The 26,311-nt window shown below is 36.7% G+C and overlaps 2 protein-coding genes across 6 annotated transcripts in view; both read left to right on the top strand.

Annotated features, from left to right (window-relative positions):
* Positions 1 to 2,591: 2,591 nt before the first annotated feature.
* On the top strand, positions 2,592 to 20,666 carry emp2 (epithelial membrane protein 2). Of its 3 annotated transcripts, none has more exons than XM_036213330.1 (5): positions 2,592 to 2,806; positions 10,919 to 10,988; positions 17,952 to 18,170; positions 18,252 to 18,582; positions 20,016 to 20,666. In XM_036213330.1, exons 3-5 carry the CDS (start codon positions 18,093 to 18,095, stop codon positions 20,183 to 20,185), a joined length of 579 nt encoding a protein of 192 aa, XP_036069223.1. In that variant the 5' UTR covers positions 2,592 to 2,806; positions 10,919 to 10,988; positions 17,952 to 18,092; the 3' UTR covers positions 20,186 to 20,666. The 3 variants fall into 3 exon arrangements, with proteins under 3 accessions (XP_036069223.1, XP_036069222.1, XP_024127072.1); XM_024271304.2 differs by lacking the exon at positions 10,919 to 10,988 and having other exon boundaries at positions 2,602 to 2,806; positions 18,252 to 18,360; positions 18,442 to 18,582; XM_036213329.1 differs by lacking the exon at positions 10,919 to 10,988.
* Positions 20,667 to 21,794: 1,128 nt separating this feature from the next.
* Positions 21,795 to 26,311, top strand: part of atf7ip2 (activating transcription factor 7 interacting protein 2) — an 8,422-nt gene continuing 3,905 nt past the window's right edge. For all 3 annotated transcript variants that reach the window (XM_024272831.2, XM_024272830.2, XM_024272829.2), the window contains exons 1-5: positions 21,795 to 21,948; positions 22,319 to 22,529; positions 23,074 to 23,143; positions 23,494 to 23,625; positions 25,790 to 25,858. In XM_024272831.2, the coding sequence (XP_024128599.1) occupies positions 22,330 to 22,529; positions 23,074 to 23,143; positions 23,494 to 23,625; positions 25,790 to 25,858 (471 nt within the window). In that variant the 5' untranslated portion in view covers positions 21,795 to 21,948; positions 22,319 to 22,329. The remainder of the gene's footprint in view (positions 21,949 to 22,318; positions 22,530 to 23,073; positions 23,144 to 23,493; positions 23,626 to 25,789; positions 25,859 to 26,311) is intronic.

Here is a 26,311-nt window from a genome sequence, read left to right as displayed (position 1 = left end):
TGAATGGGATTCAACAGGTTATGAAGATGGGTGGATGGACGCTTCACCTCTTTTCACTTCTTGAAATGTCCCTTTTACTCTGTACATGTCAGAGTTTTTAGGTTTTGTGTTTTAGTAGTTAAGTGGCTAATTTTAGTTGTTTTTTTTTACCTCAGTTTTCTGACCTTTTTATTAGCAAATTTAGATTAGAACAGAGTGGGTCTTTAAGTAGCATTGAGGCTAATACACTTCATGAAACATGTCTTGCCTGAGAATTGATGCAGTATCCAGGAAGACTTTGTGCAATAACAGCAATAGATCCCTATTGTTTTGGTTTTTTTCAGAGATTTTTCACTCAAATAAAGATTTTGGTGCCTTTTTCAGGGGCCCATCATTTCTCTTATTTTAGATCCAATTTTCCTGCAGCACTCAGGCATGCCTCTGACCGCACATATTTGCTGCAGTGGTTTGTGCAGACTTTGATCGCCGTGTGGATCGAGTTAATCCTTTTCAGGGTTGGTCATCCTTTCATCAGCAGGCCACACAAACAAATGAGGCAAACAGCCATGCATGCTTCAGCTATGGACTCAATTAACCTGGCAGGTGTGTCTTTATCTGAATCAGAAACACTCTAAGAACTATACAAATGTTACAGTGAAAAAAAAACTTTTTTTTCCCACACCATGGTCTTCGTTAGGCCTGCTTCAGGCCCCCAACCATGAAAGGTTGTGACCTCATGTTTGTTTATTTACTGTGGCGAGCTTCTATTGTGAAGGACACCTAAAACCATGAAGAGGAGTCAAACCTGTTCCCTCCTGTGTGTGAAAGAAGTGGTGTAAAGAAGCTGCAGGGTAAAATGGCCGTTTTTTTGTTGGTTCAACAGACAAACCTTTGAGAGAAATAGACGAACTAGAAAAGGAAAGACCAATAGACAATGATTAATAATACATAATAAAAGGAAAAAACTTTGCCACATTCAATTAAAAACTATACATAGAGTAAAGTATAAAACTGTTTTTCAAAATAAAATACTCTGAGTTCTTCCTGGATTTGACAGTGTCTCGATCCCATTCCAGCTGTTTTACTTTTACTAAATTACTATGAACTTGCTTTGTTTTGGTCAACCGTCCTTACTATGGTGGGAGTCACATGTTGTGGAATAATGAGCAGCACAAGAAGCTGCAACAATGCCCTCTTCAATACCTCGTGCCGGTTCGAACTAACCGTCCGTTCATGACCACGAGAAAGAACTTTATTTGTCTGAAATGAGTGAAATCACGAAAAAAAATGTGAAGAGTCAGCAGGCAAATGTTCAAACTGTTGGAAAATTTGGAAAATTTTTGACTTTACTGCAGGGAAATAATGCCTTAATGGACACTGTGGTCAAAAAAACAAAACAAAAAATAACTGCGGGACCCACCAGTGGAGTTTGTGCGTCATTTGCCAACAAACAATAAAAAAAGAAAAGATTGTGATTACAAAACATGTGGTTAAAGGTTAAACAAAATCTGTTTTAGTTTAAATAAAAAGGTCCAAATGGGGAATGAACTGGGAGAAGGACGATTTCAATGATCTGCCAGTTTCCCTGTTCTCATTTCCTCCTCTCTTTAGACCACTCACTCTTCATGTCCTTCTCCTCTAGACCCTTTATCCCTTCATCACTTTCATTTCCTTTCGTCTCTCAGTCAGACTTCGGGTATTTTCTTTTCTCCCTCTTACCTTTAATTTCCCTCTTTTGCCACATAACATCACAAAAAAACACAACATATCAAAGGGTTATTTAATTACTTCATTCAACACTTTTAAAGTTGTCTTCCATTGCTGTTTTAGGTCCTTATAAGGAAAAAAGTTTGTGTTCTGAATGAATGACTCCAACCAGAATTAGTTTAGGATGAGTAATATTTGAGCCCTAAAATTAGCTTCTATTTCTAAGTGAGAGAAAAGTTACAATTTAACATACTGGTAATTATTCTCATATTAAATATTCTTTATACCTTTAGGCCCTTTTCACGGTGGTGTCAGAAAAAATGGCGAATTTGAATAATCCTCCAATGTTTGAGGTTTTATTGAAAATATCGACCTTTCATTTGAGTAGATATCATTCTATCCGGCTCTATTTTGGATGATTTTATTTGCAGGTATTTTAAGTCCGATCAGCATAAAAGCCGATAGAAATTCATGTTGGCCACATTTAATGCAGCAAAGAGGCACATCGCTGCATTGCCCGTACGCATTTTAATCGCTTCCCGGGATAAATTAATTTGTTGTTCTACTGGATATTTTTGGGGATAATTGTAAAAACAGGAATGGTTTGGCTCAGCGAAAATGTTGAGAGCCTCAAACCACGTCTGAGCAAACAGCAGCTCACTGACCGCTGTAGAAAACATTACAATTTACTTTAATGTCAGACACGATGAAACTGTCTGACTTTTGCTTTGTTTACAATGATTATGTGAGCACGGAAATTTTTTAACTGGTGAGAAAAGATCTTCTGCAGCTCCACGTCTCATAGTTAAAGCTAATGCTAGCATCAGCACAGATTAAAAGAATAAAATCAAAATTGCTTTTTACTTCCCAATAGAAGTCTATGGGATTTTGCCTTCCTGTTTGGAATGTGAGGAGGGTGGGGTCACTTAGTGATGCCACCTCAACACTTGTCCCCCTCATGAGAATGTTCTGGAAGCGCCCCTGCAGCACACACCTCCAAGCACGCAGTCAAAAACCACACCCACCCACCGTCCCTCCCTCTTTGCTCCAGTCCGTGCTTCGCCTTTTTTTCCACATCCATGCATCCACGCAGCCCTGCTCCTGTCCTCGCGCCAACTCGGTAAGTACTTTTCTTTAACATGACCTGCAGTCTTTCGAACTTTCTACGCGTCATTTAAATTTATTTATGTGTACAATGTAATTTAAAGGGTTTTTAATTCGGTCTTTTTAAGCGCTTACTATATGTTTGCAGAGGATACAAGGCTCTGTCGCGGTTGTTTTTATATCCGTTTTTTTTTTAATTTAGTCATGCTCCAAGCCCAGAAGAGAAAAGGGAAATTCAATTGAAATAAAAGTATATTTGTAGTCTTGAAAGTGTAATATTCACCTTATTACAGCGAAAAAGTAAAAAAAAGAAAGAAAATTTCGAGAGGAATTATGGGAATATGTAGCTAAATATCTACAAAACTCTTTCCCCTCATTACATGTTTTATTACAAATAAAGCTTTAGTAATCTTTTTAATATATATAAGTATATATTTTTTTACCATAAAAATAAACTTTGAAAATCTTGAATTAGTCTTACTCCCAAACACAGTTTCCTAGTCGTAATTTTATATCCATCCACTTCATTTTATTTTGATGTGGCTCCTTATCCGTGCCTTGTTCGCCCTATGGTGCGCCCCCTGCTGGTCAATTATAGCAATACGTCAGTGTAAACAAATCAAACAAATTTTTGGGTTTGAAGTTTTTTGTAGAAATTGTGCAAAGAAATAGATATTAATTGTGTATTTAAGAAAGACTAGTGTATCCTGGTAATCTGTATTTCTAAACACTGTCTTAAATCAAGGTTTTAGCTTCATATTGAGGTTTGATTAAGGTTGTTTTTTATCAAATTCGATTGTTTAATTTATTGCTTGTTTTGCGAGAGGTGTTGGTAATTTTTAACTGTATAAAATGAGTGTTGATGTAGATAAGTTGGACATCAGGTGAAGATGGAGTGCAGAGCTCTTCTTCTTTCTCTCTTATTGTTTGCCCAAACACATGGTGCAGTGTGGAAGCCATTACTCAATGTCACGAGGAAAGACGTGCTTAGAAAAGCATGAAGGAATACCTTTGTCAGAGGGAAGCCCCTCGACAGGAACATAGCTGTGTGCATTTAAACGTTTACAGGTTAGCTTCAGAACTCCACCAAACTAACATTTTTATCAAATGATTGTATGGTTTTGCTTTTTTGAAACTCTTATTGGACAATGTAAGAATGTAAACAAGCAGAATTTGATCTCTTAGCACCCTTTAAAGGTTGTAAAGCAAATAAATAATCAGGTCAAACTTAACCTAATATCACGGTAATAATAAAGTTAATAGGTTAAAAAAAGTAAACAACTTGAGCTCTAAAATTCAAATATATTTTAGCACATGCATTTCTTACTTAATTACTCTACACTTGCGGTATGTTTTTATTAATTTCTTTAACTTATATTTTGTTTTGTGTAAGAGATAATAGTTCAAATAAAGGAATAAACATTGTAGTAAAATTGAACTTTTATTTTTATATTAAAACATTTATGTACAGACATGTACTATAAATATATTGAAATGACAACCTAATATGTATATTTTAACCACCAAAATGTTTGTGCCTTGTTCTGTAAACGTTTTGAAATGTTTAGTAAATCTGAATAAAAAATTCCACAATTTTTGAAATACTGGCAATTTTTTAATTTTACTCTTCTATGGGAAGGGATGTGGTTCAATTCCCAGTTGAGTCCATTTTTGTGATGAGTTTGACCTCAGACTCACATTAAGACAACTACATCAGCTTTTTTGTCCGTCCTCAATCAAATGGTGAAACTCAGAGATCTCAAGTCCAGATAATATGAATGAAACCAGCAGTTTCTAAATCCAAACTGTAACTTAAAGAAAGAATGTACTAAAACTGTAAAAGGTTTCCTTTTATACTAATACTATTTCAACAAAAACAACACAACAAACAAATTACATGGTTGGAATTATTCAACTTTGTTCTGTTGAGAAAATGTAAACTATATATATAAAAAAATACATATTAAAGTTCCTTTGTGCAGTAGAATTTCAAGAGTTACAAATGCCTAATTTCAGCCAAATTTGCATTTTGGGGATTATTCTTAGAAAAGGAAAATCCATTATGCAAAATCGTGGCCTATAAAATCAACCCAAGACGCTTCAAGGAATAGACATTAAACTGCTTTAATCTTAGTAAGTTGTAAAACATTTTTTTTCGTACATTATTAACGAACAACGTCATCTATATTTATAAAAGCATCGAAATCACTTAAATACAAGCATTATGGCTGTCCTTGTTTCTGTGATTGTAAGCGACTCCTCATACGTACATCCCCCAAACCTAACTGTAAATGTGAGCATAGTTTTGCCTCCTTATTTTGGAGTGCACATCCAAAACAAACCTTCATGGAGTCGTGTGTTGAGGTCCTCCTTGTGTTTTATCTAAAAATAAGCTCTTTCTGTTATTTATACAGAGTGCAATAAAAGTTTTCCAATTGGCTCTGCATCTTAAAAAGAGTATTCAAGGTCAATTCTCTCTTGGCTTTATTAAGTCAATCTCTATTAAGTACGTATTATTAATTATATATAGTAAAAGATTATTCAAGATGCTTCTTTGTGACCATTTAGTTGTCAAAAGTGTCTGCTTACCCATTCAAATAGCTGAATTCTGGAGATGCAATCAGTCCCTACAACAGACTGGCCTCTGCCCAACAGTAGCGGGATTAGCTCTAGCAACCCCATGACCCCGTGATGGGGTCCAGCGGGTTCTGAAGATGGATGTTTGGGGTGCAGTCCCTTCCAGAGCCACATGTGTGTAAAATCATGCACAGAGGTATGCAGACGGCTTCTCCAAACATCTGTGAAAGAATGTCACTCTCAGGAGCTCAGTGAAACAAATCCAGCTGGGAAATTTTTTATGCTATACTATCTGCTCGGTCGAGTGTCAGTGGGAGTGAAAGTGAGTAGGAACTAGAGTGGTAGAAGGCATTGATTCACAGAGGAGGCTCTGTGGATGTTGAAGTGTTTGATTGGCAAGTTTCTCCAGTCGATCACTCCAGAACATCAAACTTCGTATGGCTCTCAAATTAGCTCAAGAAGAAGCTTTACTCTTTAAAATTCCATTGACATTCACACTTACAAAGTGCACCAAAGTCCACCATAATTAACCCAGACCCTTAATCTGACCAGGGCCATGGATCATTTGTTTGATTAGAGACTGTCCAAGGAAATGAACCCTACAATGGGAATCAAACCTGCTAGTTTGAATGCTCCCTTCTTCCCAGTGAAATATTTCAGCATACCAAGATGCTTTGGACAATCCCATCCCTGCAACTATGAAGCAACAGTTTGGGGATGGGCCACTTCCTGTTCCGATGTGACTAAACAACAATGCACAATGCAATGAAATGATCAACCTTGAAGATATAGATAAGCTTGGGCTAGAAGAACATGACTAGAAACTTGACCTCAACCCATCAGGACACATTTTGGATCATTTAGAGCCAAGACTTTGAGTCAGAACTCGTTCAATCACAGGATCAAGCATTCCTTTTGGATGCTAAGAGTGGTGGAACATATTCAACCTCTTGACAGATGTATAGGTTCAAATGTTCAAATGTGTTTTTAGGGGAAATATAATGATACCAAGGTTTATGTTTGGGTTTAATTGGACTCTAAACTAGAGTTAGCATTGTAGTTATACCCTACTATGATGGGTTTTGACCTAAGAATAGCCAATTGCTGAGGACAAAGCTAGTTTAACAAGCAATAACCATAAAGCATGATATCATGAACAAAACCTGAACAAAGCATGTATTATTTTACTGTCACATACCTTTAAAGCTAAATAACTCATAACATGATTGCAATTTTTCCTTATCTTATGTGTGTCAGGCTAATTTTGACAATTAGGTTGTATTTTATCCTCATTGTCTAACTTATCTGTACATTAAAACTAATCTGTACATTTTATTTAGTCTTTTTGTCTCTGAAAATTGTTGTTTGTAATATTCTTATTAATATTCTTATGCCCAGTTTGTAGTATCAAGAGGATCTAGTGACAGAAGTTGCATATAGGAGCCAAAAAACTGTATATTGGTCCCTCCAATTAAACTATAGACAGCTTATTACTTGTTTCTCTTGAATTACTCTAGAAATTTGTGAATTCAAGAAAAGCAGTAAAGAGAATCTTGCATTTCAATGCTTAAAAAAGTCATTTTTGATAGCGCTGCAAAACATTTAGCAGCTAAATGTGTCAGATCAAATAACAGTGGTTGAAGGAGCCAATAAACTACTGTAATTTCTTTAGCTTCTCCTAATTTTCCATGGCTAGATACAAGAGTTAAAGAGAAACAGAGACGAGGGCAGAGGGGGGAGAGCGGGACAGTGAACGAGAGTTTGATTCAGAGGCCCAGTTAAGTCTATGGCTTTGTGTTTTATGAAAGAGTAACAAAAAGGACATTAAAAGTCAGCATTTTCCACCCCGCAAGAGAAGCAGTAGACATCCGTGCGCACTCACACGTCCACACACAGACTGCTCTCAAACACTGAACATCCCAGCCTCCTATTATAACGCTGAGTGGAGAGGAGGAATGACAGCTTCTGGATGGGTGTTAGTGCGGGTCAGGGACAGGAGGCTCCAGTCGTCTGTCTTCATGTTGTTTCGCATTTGGCTGCACAAAAATAATAATCGTGTTCCAAAAAATACTTAAAGCTCATTTCAAGTTAAATGTGAGATGTGTACGTGACTTGGATTCTTGGATTGGAGCACCACTTCATTTTGCAAGCTTGTGCTTTTTTTCCCATCTATTGACTTTCTGTCGTCCCTCAATGTGCAGAGTTGGTCTCATAAATATGAAGCTACATTCACTCCGCCTTCGGCAATGTGCGTTCAAGCAGCCACTTTTAACAAAAAGTCTATGTAAACACAAGTTTCAGGCTTCAAAACTCTTCAGCCCAGTTTCTACTGAGCGGTCGGTTCAGTCCAGTACAGTAATGAACAGGTACGTTACGGTCCAGCTAATTCTGGCGAGCGTTTCCATTTAGTTAAGCCTCTCTTGCACTGAGCGGTTTGTTTCACGGTGCTTTTGTGGTGTAGACCGCTAGCTTGTCGCTAGCTCACCCTGTATCACACTGTCACCAAGGATGGTAAGGAACGCTTGCAGTTCTACTGCAGACCAGGCCTTGCTGCTGTTTGGAGGCATTTTCAATATAGACTCGTGACCCAAAAAGAACACAGGAAACCACAAAAACCTGAATGCTAGCAAACATTGGAAACATTAGCTTAAATTAGTGCTATGTTACCTCTTTGTAATGGCGTTAACGGGTGGCTGCAGATGCTCCACCTCAACTGTTGTGTTCTACTTTTCAATGGACCCACAACTGATGGGGGCACTCCAGAGGTACGGGTCGGTATTGTTTAATGGGTCCATTTTACAATGGAAACGCTCAAAATACCAGACTGGACCGTACCGCTCAGTAGAAACGAGGCTTTATGGTCATGTGCAGCTACACACGTTTTTCCGACCATTTTCGTCCACTACGTACAAAACGCATGGCAATTAAATGTGTGTTGAAAGTTAAACCAGATCAGGAATTCTAATTTGGTATTTGGTCCCAGGCATGGTGATGAGCCCAACAACGTCTGTGTTCGTTTTTCATATAAAGATAAAACCAAGGGCTCTCTCCTGAAATGATGGTACATCATAGCCGCCATAGCAAGGACGCTCGCAATAAACAAGCAGTTTCTGTTTCGTGCCCAAATCTTGAGATTTGCACAGCTTCAACATATCGCACCAAGTGTATGTGGTGGACATGCACTGCTTAACAGTAGAAAAAGAAACAGAAGGCCCTCCCTGCTTGTCCAGTGTGAACACCGTGGGTGTTTGAGAATGCATGTGTACTGTATATACCTTATAGTGCCTGAAAAACGGTTTGAACTTTAAAATGCTCCAAAGATCTTAACCGTCCTAAAGAAAGTTTGTTTACATTTTTACAAAAAAGTAAGATTGGTTTGTACATCAAACCAATCAACCAGTGGCGGTTCTACACTGAATTACTCCCCGGGCGAGACCCTCCCCAGCGCCCCCCAACTGAATTTTGTTTGTCCGTTGCCATGTTTTCCTAGAATTACAATTGAAAACAACATACAACAGACATTAACACAATGCTGTGCAGCATAATGACAGTTATCAGTACGTACTATAATACAAATATACTTTATAAATAAAACTATATGAGGAAATATGATGGTTAAAAAAACATCCATGATTTGAACATTTAAATTACCATATTAATCTGTACTCCAGAGAAGAAAAATCAGTCATGTTGCTCTTCAATCCGATGTTAAAAACATGTTTAGTTATAACATGCAAAGTCTACCAGCCATATTAGCTTTATACCAGCTCAACATTTGTCTAATAAAGAAGTTGTATGTTTATCAAAACCGTTATTCCCTTAATTTTGAACTTTTCTCTGAACCTTTAGATGAACACACTCCTTAAGCATCAACTTTTCATCAAAGCCCTAAGGTTTATTTCTATCTCTTTAACATTATTTAAGGAATTGACTTTGTTCAAATCACAAATGTTTTTTTCAATCATAGAAGAGTAAAGATTAAAACTAGTTAAGAACAGTAAAATAATTATTTTAAAGGTTTTTTTTTTAATGTCATGAATATAAAAACATGCTTAATATGTGAAATACTGATCAGTGTTGTTGTGAGTCACAATGAAATGGAGCACCAAATGAGCGTGTGTTTGTGTTGCTGGGATCAGTGTGAGCAAATACAAGAAATTCCCAGCACACCTGAATGCAGCAATAGCAAGTTCTTAATGCAAGTGCATAAGTGCGGAAATTCCACGCAGTCCCTGAACGCACCTCGTGCCGCGGTGAATGTGACAATTAAATCCATTAAATCAGCGCAGTAAAGTCAGGAATAAATGTTTTGAATCAACTCTGGGATGGATGTTTGTGGTGACCAGCAGTGGAGGAGAAGCAGACTCCATCATGCTGTGTTTGAGCCTCAGAGATGAAGAACAGAGACTCACCTGTCAAAGTCAAAGAGCTTTTCTGACCGCCAAATAAAGTTTAACCCACGTTTGGCGGTTGTTAATTTAGAGTTTAGAGGTCCACCTATATTGGGTTATAGAATGTCATCTTATGACTGACTTAAAAATAAAACATTCTACAAAGTAGACCCCGCCCTCCTTCCTCATCCGTCCTCTTCGTTTAGGAGAGACCCGCAGCTGAACTGTCCCTCCGCCCCTCCCTCTCTAAACACCTATCCGTTTCATGCTCAGCGGACAGGGGCGCCTGCACCAGCAGAGGGCGCTAATTCGCTGATTTCAGGCCGTTCAACACATGACAGGTAGTAGACGATCATATCTGCGCAGATTATTTTTTCCTCCCAGCGGTGAGATGCCGCCCCCTTTGAATCGGCGCCCCGGGCAGCTGCCCGTATTGCCCGTGCCTAAAACCGCCACTGCAATCAACTCTTCTTTCTTTGGTTAGTGGTGTCTGTTTGGCTGGATTGAGTGAGCTTGGTTTTGGACTGACTGAACACACCTGATCCAGGTGACTAGTAGTTACTGAAGCCAAGTTTACTGCTGAACAAGCAGAGCAGTAACTCACAAGGAACAGGTTTGGAGACCCCTGGTATCCGTCTCAATCCATATTTCTCAGTAAAAGCGTATTTTATTAGCGCAAACATGTAATCTGTTAGGCTGGTCTTCAAATTGACCAGCAGAGGGTCCTGTGTGTGTAGATTGACAAATGAGATGTGAAACATCAATGTTATTCATTCCATGGTTGCATAGCTAATGAATTCAGCATGCTCATGGTTTAGTTGTATGTGTTTCCTGGTGGTGTTGTGTTTAGATTCTCACAGTTTTCCCTGAGACTTTTTTTAAAGGTTCTGTGGGAATATTTTAGAAAGTCTTTATTTTTATGCTACAATGATGAAGTTTTTACTTTCTTCATTTTAGAGTTTCTTGCTTTAAGGCAAAACTAACACACATTCAACCTTTGTATCACTTTCAGCATTTAAATAAGTGAATATTTCCAAAATACATTTCTGCACTTGTTTAATATTATATTTAAACCTGCTTTTGATTGAAAAGTAACTTACTTTTTTTCTTTCTTGCACTTCCCTCTTATCCCTCCATCTTTCTTCTTTTTTTCCTGATAGTTTGCTGCTTCCAGAGTTCATCAGATCAAACCGAGGAGGTCTGCAGCCACTGTAATAGAAACAGTTGGTGGTTAGTTATTATTTTTTATTTTGGCGTGCCTGTTTCTCATTTCACCACACTGCTACACTGCTTTAAGATCAAATCATCAAATAACTAATAGTAAGATATGGCGTTACTCGCTGTTACTTAGATTTCAATTTCAAATCAATATGAGCAAACTTTCCTTAATATATTGTTTACTTTGACTTATTATCAACCTGTTCAAGAGACCTTCCTGTCTGAAACCTTCTGGTAATTTCTATTTTTACAAGTCGGATGTTTTTAAGGCTGTTTTTGGTATTAGGTAGCTCTGGCTCGCTCCACAGCCACATGCTCTCACACATGGTGACAGGCTTCCTGTTGGAGGGAACTGGATGTTTTTACTGCGAGTGCGTTTTAGCAGACGAAGCTATTTCGTCTCCTGTCTGGTTGTAAGACTGTGGATGTGTGTGTGTCTGCAGACACATTTTTTTCAGGTACGCTTGCCTTTCTACACACAAAGTCTAAAAAGTGGTGCTAATAGCCAATATAAGATCAATGATGGAGATGCAACTCACACACAGTATCAAAAAAGGCTGTTGTTTGGTGTTGTTTATCGTGCTTTTAGCATATGGTGTTCCCATTGGACTACCCGATACTAGGGTATATACTTACCGTTGGAAGAGGCTTGGGGTAAAATGTCTAAGTGGTGAAAATCTCGTAAATCTTGCTCCAGGATTTTTCTCTTGTCATCTGACCACAATCCACAATTACCACGTTGTCCTCCATGATCAATTTTCTAATGGTTGGCACTTCCGTGAATTAAAAAGCTTGCTACTCATACGTCATTACCGAATCCAAGTCCCTGATGGGTCACAGTTCAACTTTAACTTTCAACACTTGTCCAGTGGACTCGCGTTTTGAATGTAGACTAAAAACACAGAAGCCCAAAATGCACATATATGTGCGTTTACATTGACTTTTCATTGTGATAGTTTGAATGCGGGTTGCAGAGGCTGATGTGAATGTAGCATTAGGTTTGAAAGTTCAATATCTGACTACATTGGTCCCACATCAGAGTGTGCGGACTTGAGCAGTAAATTCCGTGGGATGGTTTAAGTGGTTGAATTTGTGAACAGTCCTTAGATTATTGATTGGTAGAAATGTACTTTTTTTAGAATGGAAAATATATTGCAGATACTATCTCTTCTGTTGATATACTTTTTATTTCACCATAGCAACAAAATGATGATGAACTGATCGAGATGCAGCCCCTTGTCACTTTAAAGTTATCATTACATACTTAATTTGACTAATTAAGTATAGAAATAAGTGATGCAATATCTGGAGTGGGGTTGTGAGAGCAGCAGTCTGAGCAGGAATCCCCAGAGAGAGAACTTCCTCTCCATAAAAAACAAATCTAGCTCTAGATGTATTTTTTTAATCCAAGCTCACAGTTTTCCTCTGCAAAACTGTTAAACCCAGTGGCTCTTTTGATGTTATCATCCAGGATAATCCCTGTTGGGAAAGAATTGATCCTGAATGGAGGCTTGAATTAGGAACTGGTTGTAGTTTCTTTAACAGACCAGTTGTCTGGACCATTTGGTGATCACTTGCCGTTTGTCGGTCGTAAATTACCCAACTGGAGTAAAGACTGTTTCACTGAGTCTGTTTGGCTGGGCAGTCAATTTAACGTTTTAAATGTGCTTAATTTTTAAACGTGAGCATAACCCAAATTGCTAAACATTATAGAAACATTTTAGCAAATTCCAGTACACATTTAGTTAGTTAAAGCTTGTGACTTTACTGTTAAAACTAGTAACCCAATTTGCATTAGACTTGACAATTAAGGACTTAGAAGTTTCGTTTTCTTGTTTTTTCTTCTTAAAGTTATTGAACTCATCTTTGTTTTTTGCATTCCTTTAATACATTATTTTTTTGTCAGTGTTCCCACCTTTGTTCATACAAGGCTTTATTTTTCTGTCAACTGATTTCCTCAATGTTTGTTAAGTTTAGTTTTCAGTTTTCTTTAGTCCAATTTTCATGTTTGCATTCTTCTTTTTTGTCTCAGTTCATGCTTTTGTTTTGTCACTTTCGTTTTTTGTTTTTGTGTCACGCTACGATTGAGTTATTAAATCAAGCTCTGACTCCTGTGTTTAGGCTTTTCAAAACCACAATCCCTCACATTTGCCAGTAACGTGTGCCAAAAAGCTCTTGAGCTTGGATAAAAAAGATCCTGTACATCTGACATGTTTTCTATCTTTCATTTCTTTTGTTCTGTGTAGGGTATAGTTGGAAAAGGAGAAAGTTTATAAACCATCTGACTGCCTTCCAAGCTTGTAATGTGGCGATTACGTGAAGATTGCATCTTCAGCAGTTCACACACACAACTATTATGACTGACAACATTGGCTGCTGCAGAAAAGCTGCAGGACTGTTGTGTACAAATGATACAAAAGTAAAGTTCAAACAGCATAAAAAACAAACCAGCATTTGAACCGGTCCACTCACAGACCATCATCTTTATGAGAAACATTTTTTAGTGTCCTCTGGAATGCACAATAAAACGGCACATTTAGTCCTGTGGCTGGGCTTAAAAATAATTTCTTTCAGAGCTCTGCGTGATGAAAACAATACATTTAAGGAGTCTATGTCCTTCAACATCTCATAGTCTGGATTAAAGGGTTGAATGCCGCAGAATATACACCACTACCCCACAAATTTTAAAAACACTGATACTCTGTCGCGGTCTTGCCTACATACAGACACAACACAAACATTTTCTGTAATTTTGGGGGAAGACTTTGAGGCGACAAATATTTCTCTGTTTCATTAAGTCTGCATTTTTCCTCAGTTGTTTGGCTGAGCTGTACGTCGGTAATCGGCTCCAGATGGATAAGTGCTTATACAGCCGGCTTGTTTACTTTTCTTTGCCGTGCAGTTAGTTTTTAGTTTGATGAAATGTAAAGTTTGTGCTGCGTCAGTGCTATAAGTGCAACAAGCAAGATTTATTCAGTGGAATTTCATTTCAGGGTGAAAATAAATGTGAGGCTGTAACAAATGAGCCATGAAGCCACACATCAGTCGGCAAAATATTCAGATTTATCAGATTTTTTTCTTCTCTTTTTGGAAATGCTAAGGCCTTAGCCACATGCACCCGTGCTGGTCAACCCCCATGCTGTGGAGTTTTGGGTTGGCCCGTAGAGGGTCGTAGACAGAACCGCCTGCGTCTCATGCCTTTGTTACAACTTCACTTACAGGTGGATACAGGTTGTCTGCTGGGGAAAAAGGGCAAATCTGTACGCAAAATTTTAAGATTGAACCTGTAAGATGAAAATATTCATTTTATTTCTGTGGACATGCTGCAAATTATTGTAGAGAACACTTTCGAAACGCATGAGGATAGATAAGAGGGAAGTAGGTGAGACGCAGGCGTCTATGGGGTCAAATCAGGATCAGCTTAAAGTGAACAAAAAAACAGACCGAAAACTTGAAAAATAGACATTGTAACTGAAAAAAAAATTGAACATTTGAAACCTCAAAAAAAGAATTGAAAATTTGAAAAAAAAATTGTGAAAACTTGAAATAAAAAAAAACATTAAATCAAATGAAATACTGATTGAAAACAAATTATCCATTAATAACAGCTGCTGTTTTGAATTTTCCATTTTTTTTTATATTCACTTCCAGCCTCAGTTTTCAGTTTCAATTCTAGACAGAATAAAAAATCCGGTGTCATTTTCTTGGACATAGTGTCTGCAGAGCGGCAGGAGTTCATTAGAAATTTGCTTCTGAGTTGTGGCAGGACCGTCGCCTTGGTGTAAATCAGCCAACACTTCCCATCATGCCTTTGTTTACACTCTCTCCTGCTAGCTTACAGCCCTTCACAAACCCAACCTAACCTCCGCAAACAAAAATGGCGAGCAATATTGGAGCTATCCAGTCGTACAGCTTTGATCTAGACGAGGGAAACAGAACATACATGGATCTAGTCGTCTACAAGTGGATGGGTCAGAATGGGGGAGAGCAGGGAGCTTGTGATTTATGTAGCAACTACAAGCTTTTGCAAACAACTTTTTTATGTCTGCTTCGGATTCACCTCAATTTGAAGAAAGAAATATGCAGAAACAAAATTTTTAGCTCAGTTTTCTTCATATAGACGTCCTCTACAACAGAACTATGCTGCATAGACATGTTAAAATCACAAAAAACTGTTTTCTTTGGAGTGGGTCTTAAAGTGGAGCACAGGTGTGTCTTGCAGTTCTCTTGCGGTCACCTCAAGGGCGTCATGAAAATGAAATGTGTATTGTGCTCTGGTGGTAAGTGGGGAGCGCCCACTTCCACCCGTGAGGGCAGTTGTGACTACGGCATTAGGCGCTGCAAAGTGGAGTAGTGGTTACTGCTCTCTGCTCACATTGAGAAGGCTCTGCTTGAAATTCCCATTTGGTGTTTTCTGTGTGGAGTTTGGTTTTTCTCCAGGCTTCCTCCAACAGTCCAAAAACATGCTTCATAGGCTCATTGGACTCTAATTTGTCCCTTAGGTGTGAATGTTAGTGTGTGTGGTTGTGTGGCTCCAGCAACCCCATGACCCTCAACAGGAATAAGGAGGTTGGATGGATGGAAATGAGAGATTTGTGTTTGTTAAGGAAGCTCAGACCAGCTAAAGTGAACAGAGGATAAATGGTTCTCTGCAAAGGCTCTTCATCATCTTTGTATAAATAAATGAAAAGCCTTAATTTCCTGCTTGGTCTACAGCCCAGTTGAAGGAAACATCAGGAGAAAGTTTCTCTCTCCTAAAAAGGGCTGGACATCAACCCTGCTGCATTAACTTCAAAGGAAAATTGATCCATTAAATTATTCAATCTGATTATCTCAGTAATAGATTTTATCAGTTACTGGATTGTACGTTTCCACTCACTGGATTGTTCCAGTACTTCTCTGGAACAAACTAGTGATTATTTAAATTACTAAGTGACTTTGGGAGGATTCAAAAACAAAGTGAACTTGTTGGTTGCTTTAAAATTGTGTCTTTGTGCAGTCTGTTTGTATTTTTAAAGGACAGTTGTGGCATCATATTGTTGAATGATATGTTTTACCAAGATTGTTATCCTGTGTGCTCCTCTTATAAAAATGGGCGTGGCTTCTGTTTTGCGTCGCTGCAGAAGCTGAATGAAGTCTGTTTACTTAAGCACGATCTGGCAGAGAAGACATTTCTGAGGGAAACAAAGAAAAGAGAGAATCTTTCTGTTGTTCTGTCCTGCAGCTGAGGAGACAGAGTGAAGTGAAAACATTCATGTGTTTGACGGATGTTTTAGAAAAGGGTTAAATATTCAGGAAGCAACCTAGACGTTTAATCGCGTTAACCCAGTTTACATTTAAAGCCAAACTTTATTTAAAGCAGTGACTTTAAGTGCTGGAGCCGATGGAGAATGGACAGAAGAACAAAGAAGGGGGTGTTGCTGCTGGTTGGAGGATCAGAGTATTAAAATAGACACTAAAAGTTGCTTCTGGATTATTGTTGTCAATATCAAAAATAAAAATGTACCAAAACTACACACGTACCAATGCAAGTACAAATAAGTATGCTAATAGTCAGCTCATACTCACACACACATAATTCTTACCTCTGGCTAATGCATATAAAGTGTGTTCAGGTGAGAGTTTGTTTGCTAGAACGTTCCATGGTGTTACATGGTCCCCTCGCCTCACCTTCCACCCAAAAAAAAACAATAACAAAAGAAAAAAAAACAATAATTACAAATTTACCCAAATCATCCTTAAAGCATTCCCTTTGAATTGTAATGAATCTGTTTTTAGCCCAAAAAAGAGGTTATATTCCAGAGTTTAACATATTTATTGGACTAAAAGTCATGATTTTTTTGCTGAGTTGACTTATACTCAAGTGAGACTTATATGTGATTTTTTAAGTAAATAGCAACAACCACTAGAGGGCACTGTAGGGGTGTGTATCACTATTTGCTACTGGCAGCAACACAGACAAAGAAGTGCTGTTCGGGTTTGGCTACATTGTTCCAAACTGACACAGAGGATGAAAAATTTAACGGATTTAGTGATTTAAAATGATATACAGAGTTTAGTTGTTAGCATGTGCTTTATGTTATAGTTATTTGGAAATTTGTTCACATGTTGCCATAATATACTAGATTTTTCTATGTTTCATGAAGCTAAATTAGCATCTATATTTAGCGGTAGTGAAGCATTCATGGATTCAGTCTATTCCGTTATTTTAATTTGCCTTTCAAAACAAAATGTCCGATTTGGTTCCGATATTTTATTAAATAAAACTCTCCCCAAAATGCAACTTATTGTTTAAAAAATGTGTTAATTTCTGCAGAGAGACAGCTATCCATCCATCCATTTTCTTGACCGCTTTGTCCCTTTCGGGGTCGCGGGGTGCCGGAGCCTGTCCCGGCTACTGAAGGGCGAAGGCGGGGAAGAGAGAGACAGCTAGTACATAAGAAATTTTCTTCTAAGCTGTGGGCAGGACTATTGACTATTGAACAACCCCGCCCCCCTTCCCATCTCTGTTATCTAGATCTCTGTGCAGGAAGCTTGTGGCTCTCTCAGCATATTTTCATCGTCACAAATCTTTTTCAAACAGTGTTCTTTTTTCTCTCGATTTACAACAATTAGAACAAATAAATACTCAAAAATAAAATTTAAAGCTTAATTTTCTTTACAATTGTCCTCCATCATTAGAAAAATGCCACAAACATGTTAAAAACACCAAAAAACACAACGCCGTTTCCTTCACATAATTTGTTTTACTTTCTTTACTTTTTACACATTTTTTTAGTAACACAAATTTTCAGGTTTTCCTTTTTGTTTAATATAGAGCAAATAAATTAAATAAAAACCTTTTTTATAGTAAAATGTGTTAAGGAATGAAGGTATCTGAAACCTGCTTTAAAGTAAAAGTAAACAAATTGTTTTTTTTTATTAAAATACACATTTTCTTCACTTTTTGATGTTTTTGGTTGTTGTTTCCTACAGGTTCACGTGAGAACGTTGGTCTAGTCTGTCCGATCAGCCTCCCGTCTGACAGTCGGCATAAACACTGAAGCCGCAACAAAGTTCCTGCAAATTGTCAGTCGTCCCGAGTGATCAAAAGGAGAGGCAGACTGAGGAGGAGTCATGTTTATCATCCTAGCCTTCATCATCCTCTTTCATTTAGCTGGAGCCATCTTACTCTTCGTTTCCACCATTCACAATGTAAGGATTCAGAATGCCACCAGCTCACACAGAGGAAAGAGGTTTCCATCCAATGCTCCTGTCTCGTCCTTTATTCCACAGGCATGGTGGGTGGTGTCTCCAGCCGGGCGGGAAGTCATCTACGTCGACTTGTGGTACTCCTGCAACTCCACCTGCTACCCCGTGGAGAACAGCCACACTGTGGAAGCAGGTGAGTGTGACGTTACGTTCAAGACGCACGTTTTTTTTTTGTTTTTTTGTTCAAACCGCCTCGTTCTCCTGTGCTCCGCAGCGTACCTGCAGGCGGTGCAGGCCACTATGATCCTGTCCACAATCCTGTGCTGCATCAGCTTCTTCACCTTCATCCTGCAGCTCTTCAGGATCAAGCAGGGAGAGAGGTTCATTTTCACGGCCATCATCGAGCTGCTGGCTTGTACGTAAAAATTACCTCCAGTATTTTTTTAATTGTTAACACGATCGTTGATCGTGACAACGGTTGAAAAGTTAAAGATTTTAGTTTCTTTTCACGCTCATAACATAATTAAATTAAATAGTTAAGTTGTGAGATAATTTACAGATTTCTGTATTACATCATAAGATTAATGCTGTCATGCGACTAATTTTTTAATGTGATTCATTAATTTGGACCTGCAATTAATCAATCTAATTAATCACAATGATTTTAAACCTAATAATTGCTGTTAAAAGTCTCATTTTGAGGTATTTTATTTAAGTTTGTGACATTGTGGTGCAGTAAAATATAAAAATAAAAATAAAAAGGTGGCTTCATTAAGTTTCTTTTTTATTACTATGAATATAATCGACTTTGACACCATCGAGGGGTACATTTTTTTTTCAATCTTGAAAAATAGAAAAAAAAAAACATCCGGTCCAGAATCCTCTAATTTACCACATCAAAAAATAATAGGAAGACTTTTCTGAGCAATCCAAAAAATGTTGAACTTCTAATTAATACCATAATTCAAATGTTGCTATACTTTATTTCACAGTTTAACACAACTGCAAGACAGTAAAAAAAATCATTAGGGTGATTTTATAGGTTAATATAACCTATTTGAGTGAATTTGATCATTTTAAAGACTGAGATAAAACAGAGAAGAAATAGAGAAGAGAATCTAAGAAGGAAGAAATGAAACATTGCAGAGAAGTATTTAGACTTTTTTTTTTTAAATAAAATGTTACTTCATTATCTGGACAAAAACAAGCACTAAGAAGTGAATTTTCCCTCTAAAATAATGCATTTTTTTTACTTCTCATCACCTTTCTCTAAAAGGAGCTCGATCGGAGCGCGCCTCGCGGAAGCTGTTACCATGACAATGTGACAGACCGCTTTAAAAAAAAACAATTTAAACTCAAAAATAGGCCTATAACATGAAAGAACTGAATAATTTCTTTAATATTTAGAATTGTATTGAATGACTGTGGTATAAGTGAGATAAAATGCTGCGTACCACGAAAGTGACCACCAGACGCAAAAATGAGATTAACTGGATTTTAACATTAACGCTCTGAAATGTCTGTAATTAATTAATCATGATAATCGCGATAAAGTGACAACCCACATAAAATGTGTGTCTTTAACCTGTTTTTTAAGAGCTGTTGAACCCTTCTTTCAAATAAACTTTATTTTTTATATTATTTTGAAAAGCAGCTGTTGTTTTTTCTCCTCTTATTTTTCAGATTTCACATGCTTACTGCCAGTTGTTGCGATCTTTTACGTCCACAAACATACTTCCTTGATTATTGTTGCTAAGAGAATACTGTTGTGTGTTTCAGTGCGCACCTGTAAGATATTATCTCTTTGTAACATGTACTATTTATTTTGCCTCCCGTCTCTCCTCCCAGCTCTATGTGTGATGATCGCAGCGTCCATCTACACCGCTCAGAACAAGAGCTTTCACGTGACCAGTCTCCACCAAGGCTCCTATGGCTCCTCCTACATCCTGGCGTGGGTCAGCTTCCCCATGACCTTCTTTAGCGGCCTCATGTACCTGGTCCTCAGAAAACGAAAATGATGTGAGGGGCAGAAAACATGGAGCAAATGTCAACTTACAGCTATGAATTTTAACCGTGCAGAATTCCTTTTTAGCTGAAGAATTTCAGATTGCAGGCTCTAAACTGGACAAAAGTATGTAAAAGAGCGTCATGTTAGAACAGCCCGTTGTATTCAGTTTGATTTGTGGTCTGAAAGTGTGCTTGATTGTGACACAAATCCTCAATTTACCAATTCTCTCATGTACAAATGTGCTATGTATATAAAACTATATGTGTATGTATTCAGGTCAGTTTAGACATTGTTAGTGGAAAAATATACATAAAGTTTTCACAAAAAAAGTGTTTTAGCTCACAGGAGTTTGTAGTTCTTTAGAGGATTTTGACTTTTATTTTCTTCTATTAATGACTGTTATAAAGGGTTAAAATGTGCTGTGATGTTTGGGATTTAAAATGATAAAAGAAACAACATGAAAACTTGAAAAAGGAATGAAGATGTGTGGGTTTTTATTATTTTTTTTTTATTTTTTCCTCCATCAAAAAAGAAAAAAAAAGAAAATATTTATTTGAAACCACTTTTTTTATGATTTTGTGTTTTAAATTTATTTGACTTGTATGATAATGAAGTGTTGTTGTTTTTTCCAGTCTGGTTGAGCTACTATAGGGTTTTTTTCCTGGTATACATTTAATTAAAAAATTCATTAAAAATACTAGTATAAATTTGGACTACGCCTACTAACTTTTTTTTTTTGTTATCCGAAGGGTTCGCCTCAAATTTATAATGTAGGAAATTATGACGTTCTCAGTAAAAATATCATCTTTTAAAAACATCTATTCACCTAATTTCAGTGTTTAACTTCACTCAGTGACTTTGCATTTTGAGGCCATTTTGTAGTAATGTGTTTTTTAAATCACTCCAACAACATTTTTTGGGAGATTATTCTGAATGATTGATAATAACACAATTAAAGAATAAGAAAATACAAGCATTTACCAAACCTATTCATTTTTTTCTACATACTTTGCTGTAGAACTTCAGACTTAAGTTAACCGGTTGTAATTAAATTGATCATATGAGTTTTTCTCTGTTTTTGACTAGAATAAAATAATTTTGAAGTGTTTCTTTTCCACTTCTTACATTTTTGCCTGGATATGCTTTTTTTTTAATTATTATTATTGTTAAACAAACAAACAAAACGTGCTCTTTATTGTTTACCTCTGTGAGTGGCAGCTTCCATCACTTTTAAAACACCGGTCAAAAACATTTGTTGTCCTCGGTTGACACCTAGTGGACTAATAGGAGAACTGCACCATGGAAATGTGCTATTTTTTTTTTGTTTTTAAGGAAGTTTGATATTCTGTTGTAGACGAAGATTTTAATAAATTTAAATGTTTTAAAAAATGTTGTCTGCTTGAACACTTGTTTTTTTTATGAAGACATAACTTCATTTAAATATTTGACACTGATTTTTCTCTTATGTGACAAATAAACATTTTTACTAGTTTTATTTAAAGTTTTAAATAACCTAATCAAAAAAACTGTTTTTATTGTTGTCCAAAGATTTGACACATGTCAAATAAATAATTTAAAAAAATAAAAATAAAAGACTTCCCACTCCAATCGCTAGATGGCAGTAATACGCCTGGATGATCGTTTTTCAGTGACTTGCTACGTAAAGTGGAACTTAAGACAGAAAAAGAAGTTGAAGCACGGATGCTCTATCTTATTTTGCAATAGTTACAAAAAGCTTCTTACAATATTTGAGTCTGCTTTCAAATGCGCACGGTAATGTATTAATTTTGTCATATTTAAACTTGTTTAGTAATGCTTATTAAAAATTTAGCGAACCGTCGTTAGCAAGACTGTTAGCATCATGTCAGAGAGAACTTAGTGTTAAACTTCAGTTAATACTTAATAAAATAACTTCAAGTGTACTAATTTTTGATAAGGATTAAACAAACGTGTTTCTAATTTTCAGTTTTGAATACATAATATTCTGTTTCTTTGTGTTTTTTAAATTTATTTATGTTTTATTTTTATAATTTACAACTTTTTTTTTCTTTCTAATTTTAGGTCTGTAACCGAAGAGAAAAAAGTAATATTTTCTTGTGATGTGACGTGTCTCATTTTCTCTTCTTGTTTTACTGAACTGCAGGTTAATTAAACATGCCAGTGATTCCAGATCAAGTCTCTCAAACCGGAGAGTCATCAAAGTCAGTCGGTAAACACAAGCCAGCCAAACAGGCCACCAAGAAACCGCTGGACACTCGAGTGAACATCGGACGAGCCTTTGGCGCATGGCGCTCACTGAAAAAGGCTAAAGGATTACAGACTGATCCCGAAGTGGCCAAATATCTTCTTGATCTGTGAGTCAACTGCACAATTTCATCAAAACAAAACTGGAGTCTGATTTTTTTTAAAGCGATTTTGTGGATTATCATTTTTATAATTACTAGAATGCAAGCAGAATGACTTTAATAGGCTAAAATAAACTACATTTTGTGTCGTGTGTTTCTGAAACAAAGAGTTTGCTACCTTTAACACTAACAGAGCCATTTAAGTCCAGTTTAGGGGTGGCACTCTGGCTAAAGAAAAATTAAAAAACAGATAACAGGCATTAGAAAATAAAAACATCAAATGAGTTTATCTTTGGCAAGTGTTGAAGGAAACTCACTACACTTTGTGTTGTTGTGAACATTAAGACATCCTTTGATAAAGCATAGCTTTTACATATTTACAACGATTTGAATAATAAAATACAAAGAAACACACTTTCTGTTCTTTATATATGTCCCCCATCATTATAAAAATGCCATAAGAACTTATTAAAAACCATTTTTTATTTTACAGGGTCTTAAATTCAAAAAGCTCTCCATGTGCAATCTTTAAAACTTTGTTTGTTTTCTTAAGAAAAAGCTCGTCGTCCCCAGATTTACCCTCAACCGAACCCAAGGGTGAAAAGAAGTTTTCCCAGTCAGAGGTAAGTAAAAACATCAGAAACAGTGTGATTTTTGTGTTTATCTTATCTATTTAAACAAATATTTTTATCTAATGTATAATGTTTCAAGTTGGAAACAAATTCTAATTATAATTAACCAAAAGAGTTAAAGAAAATGTGGCTTTGTGCAAAAAAAAAAATTGAAACTGCATTCTTAAAGTAAATCACATTGAGTCCAGAAGGCTAAAAAGGAATAAAACTGTGCATTAATCCCACATATATTCATAAATTGAGACATCAAAGTAACTATACTGGCCTGCATTTTCAACTTTTAGTGAAGTCTTTTTCTGTATTCATCTAGAAAGCTAAAAGTTGTCTGTTCGGGTTTGCAGGTGCAAAGCCTGGTTGAGAAGGAAGTCCAGTCGGCCGTGAAAAGGAAAGAAATGGAGCTCCAGGGTTTAATAGACAATATTAAGGAGATCAACCATGAAGCCGACTTTGAAAGTTTAATGCAGAAACTGCAGGTGAGTAGAACACTTCTGTCTTCCTCTTATTCTATCTTTCTGGTTTAGTGGCTTTTGTTTATTTATTTTTATCTGTTCCATGCAAACATAAGATTTATTGATCTAAACTCACAGAATTCATCTTGAATCTCATTTGGACACTCAAAATTCTTTCCAGTGTTGTCGCCATAGTGACCAGTCTCTACTAATCAGAAACTACAGTGATGCTCATAAACATTCGCTTGTTCTTAATGACATTAGAAACTTCCTGATCAAAAGTTTACATACTCTGGTGATTTTTGCTTGACGATATGCACACTCATAAAGTCTTGGAGTATCTGAAACTCTTTACAGACCTGTGCATCCTTTATGCAATGCTGCTCTGACATTTCTGGATTTTGAGTCACCGGGAAAAGCTGTCAAGAAATCTATGGGAAAAGGTAACTGACCTGTAAAAATAGGAAGAAACAAAAGACAAACCTCCAAACTTCAGGACCAAAGTCATTTGGAGTGATGAGACCAAGACTGAACTTTTTGGGCACAACTAAAACAACATGATGTAGTAACACTATTCCCGTGAAACACGGAGGTGGAACGCTGATGATTTGGGGATGTGTGAGCTACAAAGACACATAAAACTTGGTCAACATTCATGGCAAAATGAATGCAGCACATTTTTAGAAGATACTGGAGGAAAACTTGCACTCTGCTTCCTGGAAGATGCACATACTTGGATATTTCAATGTCGTATATGACAACGGTCCAAAAAACATGCCAAGTCCACCTGTCATTGGCTCCAAAAGAATAAGGGGAGTAAAGTTCTGGAGTCTCCTGACCTCTTGAGCCTCTCTCAAACAGGCAGTTCAAGTAAGACAGCACAATAATTTAAAGGAACTTCAGGTTTTCTGCCAAGAAGAATGGGTTGTTTTACCACGAGAGAAAATAAAGATTCTCATCCACAAGAGACTTCAAGCTGGTATTGATGCAAAAGGAGGCAATACAATGTATTAAAAACTGAGGTATGTAAACTTTTGATCTGTGTCATTTGGGGAATTTCTAATATTATGATTTAAAAAGAGTAAACACAGTTGTTTGACAATAAATGGCTGCACCTGAAAACTAACCATGAGTGGTAAAACCATTGTTGTGTTTTCATTCATGTTCTATGACAAATGGACAATAAGTCATAACTTCTGCCAGGTTATGAGCGCAACTGTAACTGATTCAACTAATACCCTATACCAGGGGTGTCAAACTCAATCACACAGGGGGCCAAAATCCAAAACACACCTTAGGTTACGGGCTGAACAGGATAAATATTTATTGAACACTTTAAAATTAAATTTTTAATACTTGGAAAAAACACGGCTTTTTAACATAATTATAAACTAGATATATAGCGTTACCTGTGATAATACTAGTGTGAATGCCAGCTGAATTTGGCTGCTTAACATGTTAGTGCTGATAGCTGAAGATGCTGAAATTGATAGCTAAAAACCCTGAAGCAGATAGCCAGCTAAAATATTAGCTAAATGCCAAATTAACCTAAAAAACTAAGAAACAAAAAACTTAGGTTAGCCAGAACAGCTAGCATGTAGCTGAAAGAATAGCTAAAGTTCAAAATAGCTTAAAAAAATTAGCCAAAACACCTTGCATGTAAATATTAGACTAACTCCAAAACAGCATCAAAAACTTTTTAAAACGCCTAAATTAGCCAAAACTGTTGCTGAAATATTAGCTTAACTCCAAATAGCCTAAAAAAATCTTAGTAAATGCCAAAATAGTCCAAAAAGCTAGCAGAATGCCAATTTTTAAAAACGTTAAAACTGTAACTTTTTAACATAGCTATGAATAATAAAAAAGCAGGAATATTATTCCAGAATGTATCAACTTAAACCTTAAATAACTAAATATTTTTCTCTCCATAAAAATATATTGTCAAAATTGTACAAGTTAGAGATGAGCGCAGGATAAGATTAGGCCATTAATAATAATAGAATAAAATGATCTGGAGGATCTTGACTTTGATACATGTGCCCTATAGGGTTCAGATTATTTATTTTCAGATTTCCATTACTACTTTTTTATTTAATTAAATCAGTATCAACTTTAGTGTAAAGCTGCACTTTAGTTCCACAGAGGTTCCTTTTTACTACTGAATAAGTTGTTTTTCCTTCTTCTTTAGGCTCGAATTGACAACGTATCCAGAAAAGCAGACAAAGCTTTTGCTTACCTGACGGCGTCTCAGAACAAGGTTTGTGTTGAGTCCATGATCACATTCATGTTGTGTGAATCTCTTTTTTGGGTTGTCTAGATCACTGGTCCACAACCTTTTTGGGGCTCCAGCCCATGAGGATTATACCATGGCCCAGCGAGGGGATTTAAATGTAATAATGATCGTCATTTCACTCAGTCATCTATGTGTGCATGATGGAGGATTGATAAAACACATAAAGCCTCTTAATTAAGTATCATGTCAGAAGAGGTTAAAATCGAGTTTTCTTTACTATTATAGGATCCTCTCATTAGAAGAAAAAAAACTTCAATACATAAACAGAATGTAACCAAAGAATCAATTATTGATGCTCAATGAGAAACAAATCAGACTACTTTGAAGCTTCATGCAGAAGCATCAAGTGAAACATTTCAACACAAAAACCGTTTTTTTTACAAAACAGAAGAACTCAAACTCATGACTACGACTGAG

The sequence above is a fragment of the Oryzias melastigma genome, linkage group LG8 (assembly GCF_002922805.2).
Source record: "Oryzias melastigma strain HK-1 linkage group LG8, ASM292280v2, whole genome shotgun sequence".
NCBI lineage: Eukaryota > Metazoa > Chordata > Actinopteri > Beloniformes > Adrianichthyidae > Oryzias > Oryzias melastigma.
The sequence above is the reverse complement of the archived record's forward strand: the minus strand, read 5'-3'. Positions and strand labels throughout refer to the sequence as shown.

Coding starts and splice junctions, on each gene's coding strand:
- emp2 (XM_036213329.1), top strand. CDS start 18,093: ATGTTTATCATCCTAGCCTTCATCATCCTCTTTCATTTAGCTGGAGCC. Junction 18,171..18,251: donor TCGTTTCCACCATTCACAAT/GTAAGGATTCAG, acceptor TTTATTCCACAG/GCATGGTGGGTGGTGTCTCC. Junction 18,583..20,015: donor CATCATCGAGCTGCTGGCTT/GTACGTAAAAAT, acceptor CTCTCCTCCCAG/CTCTATGTGTGATGATCGCA.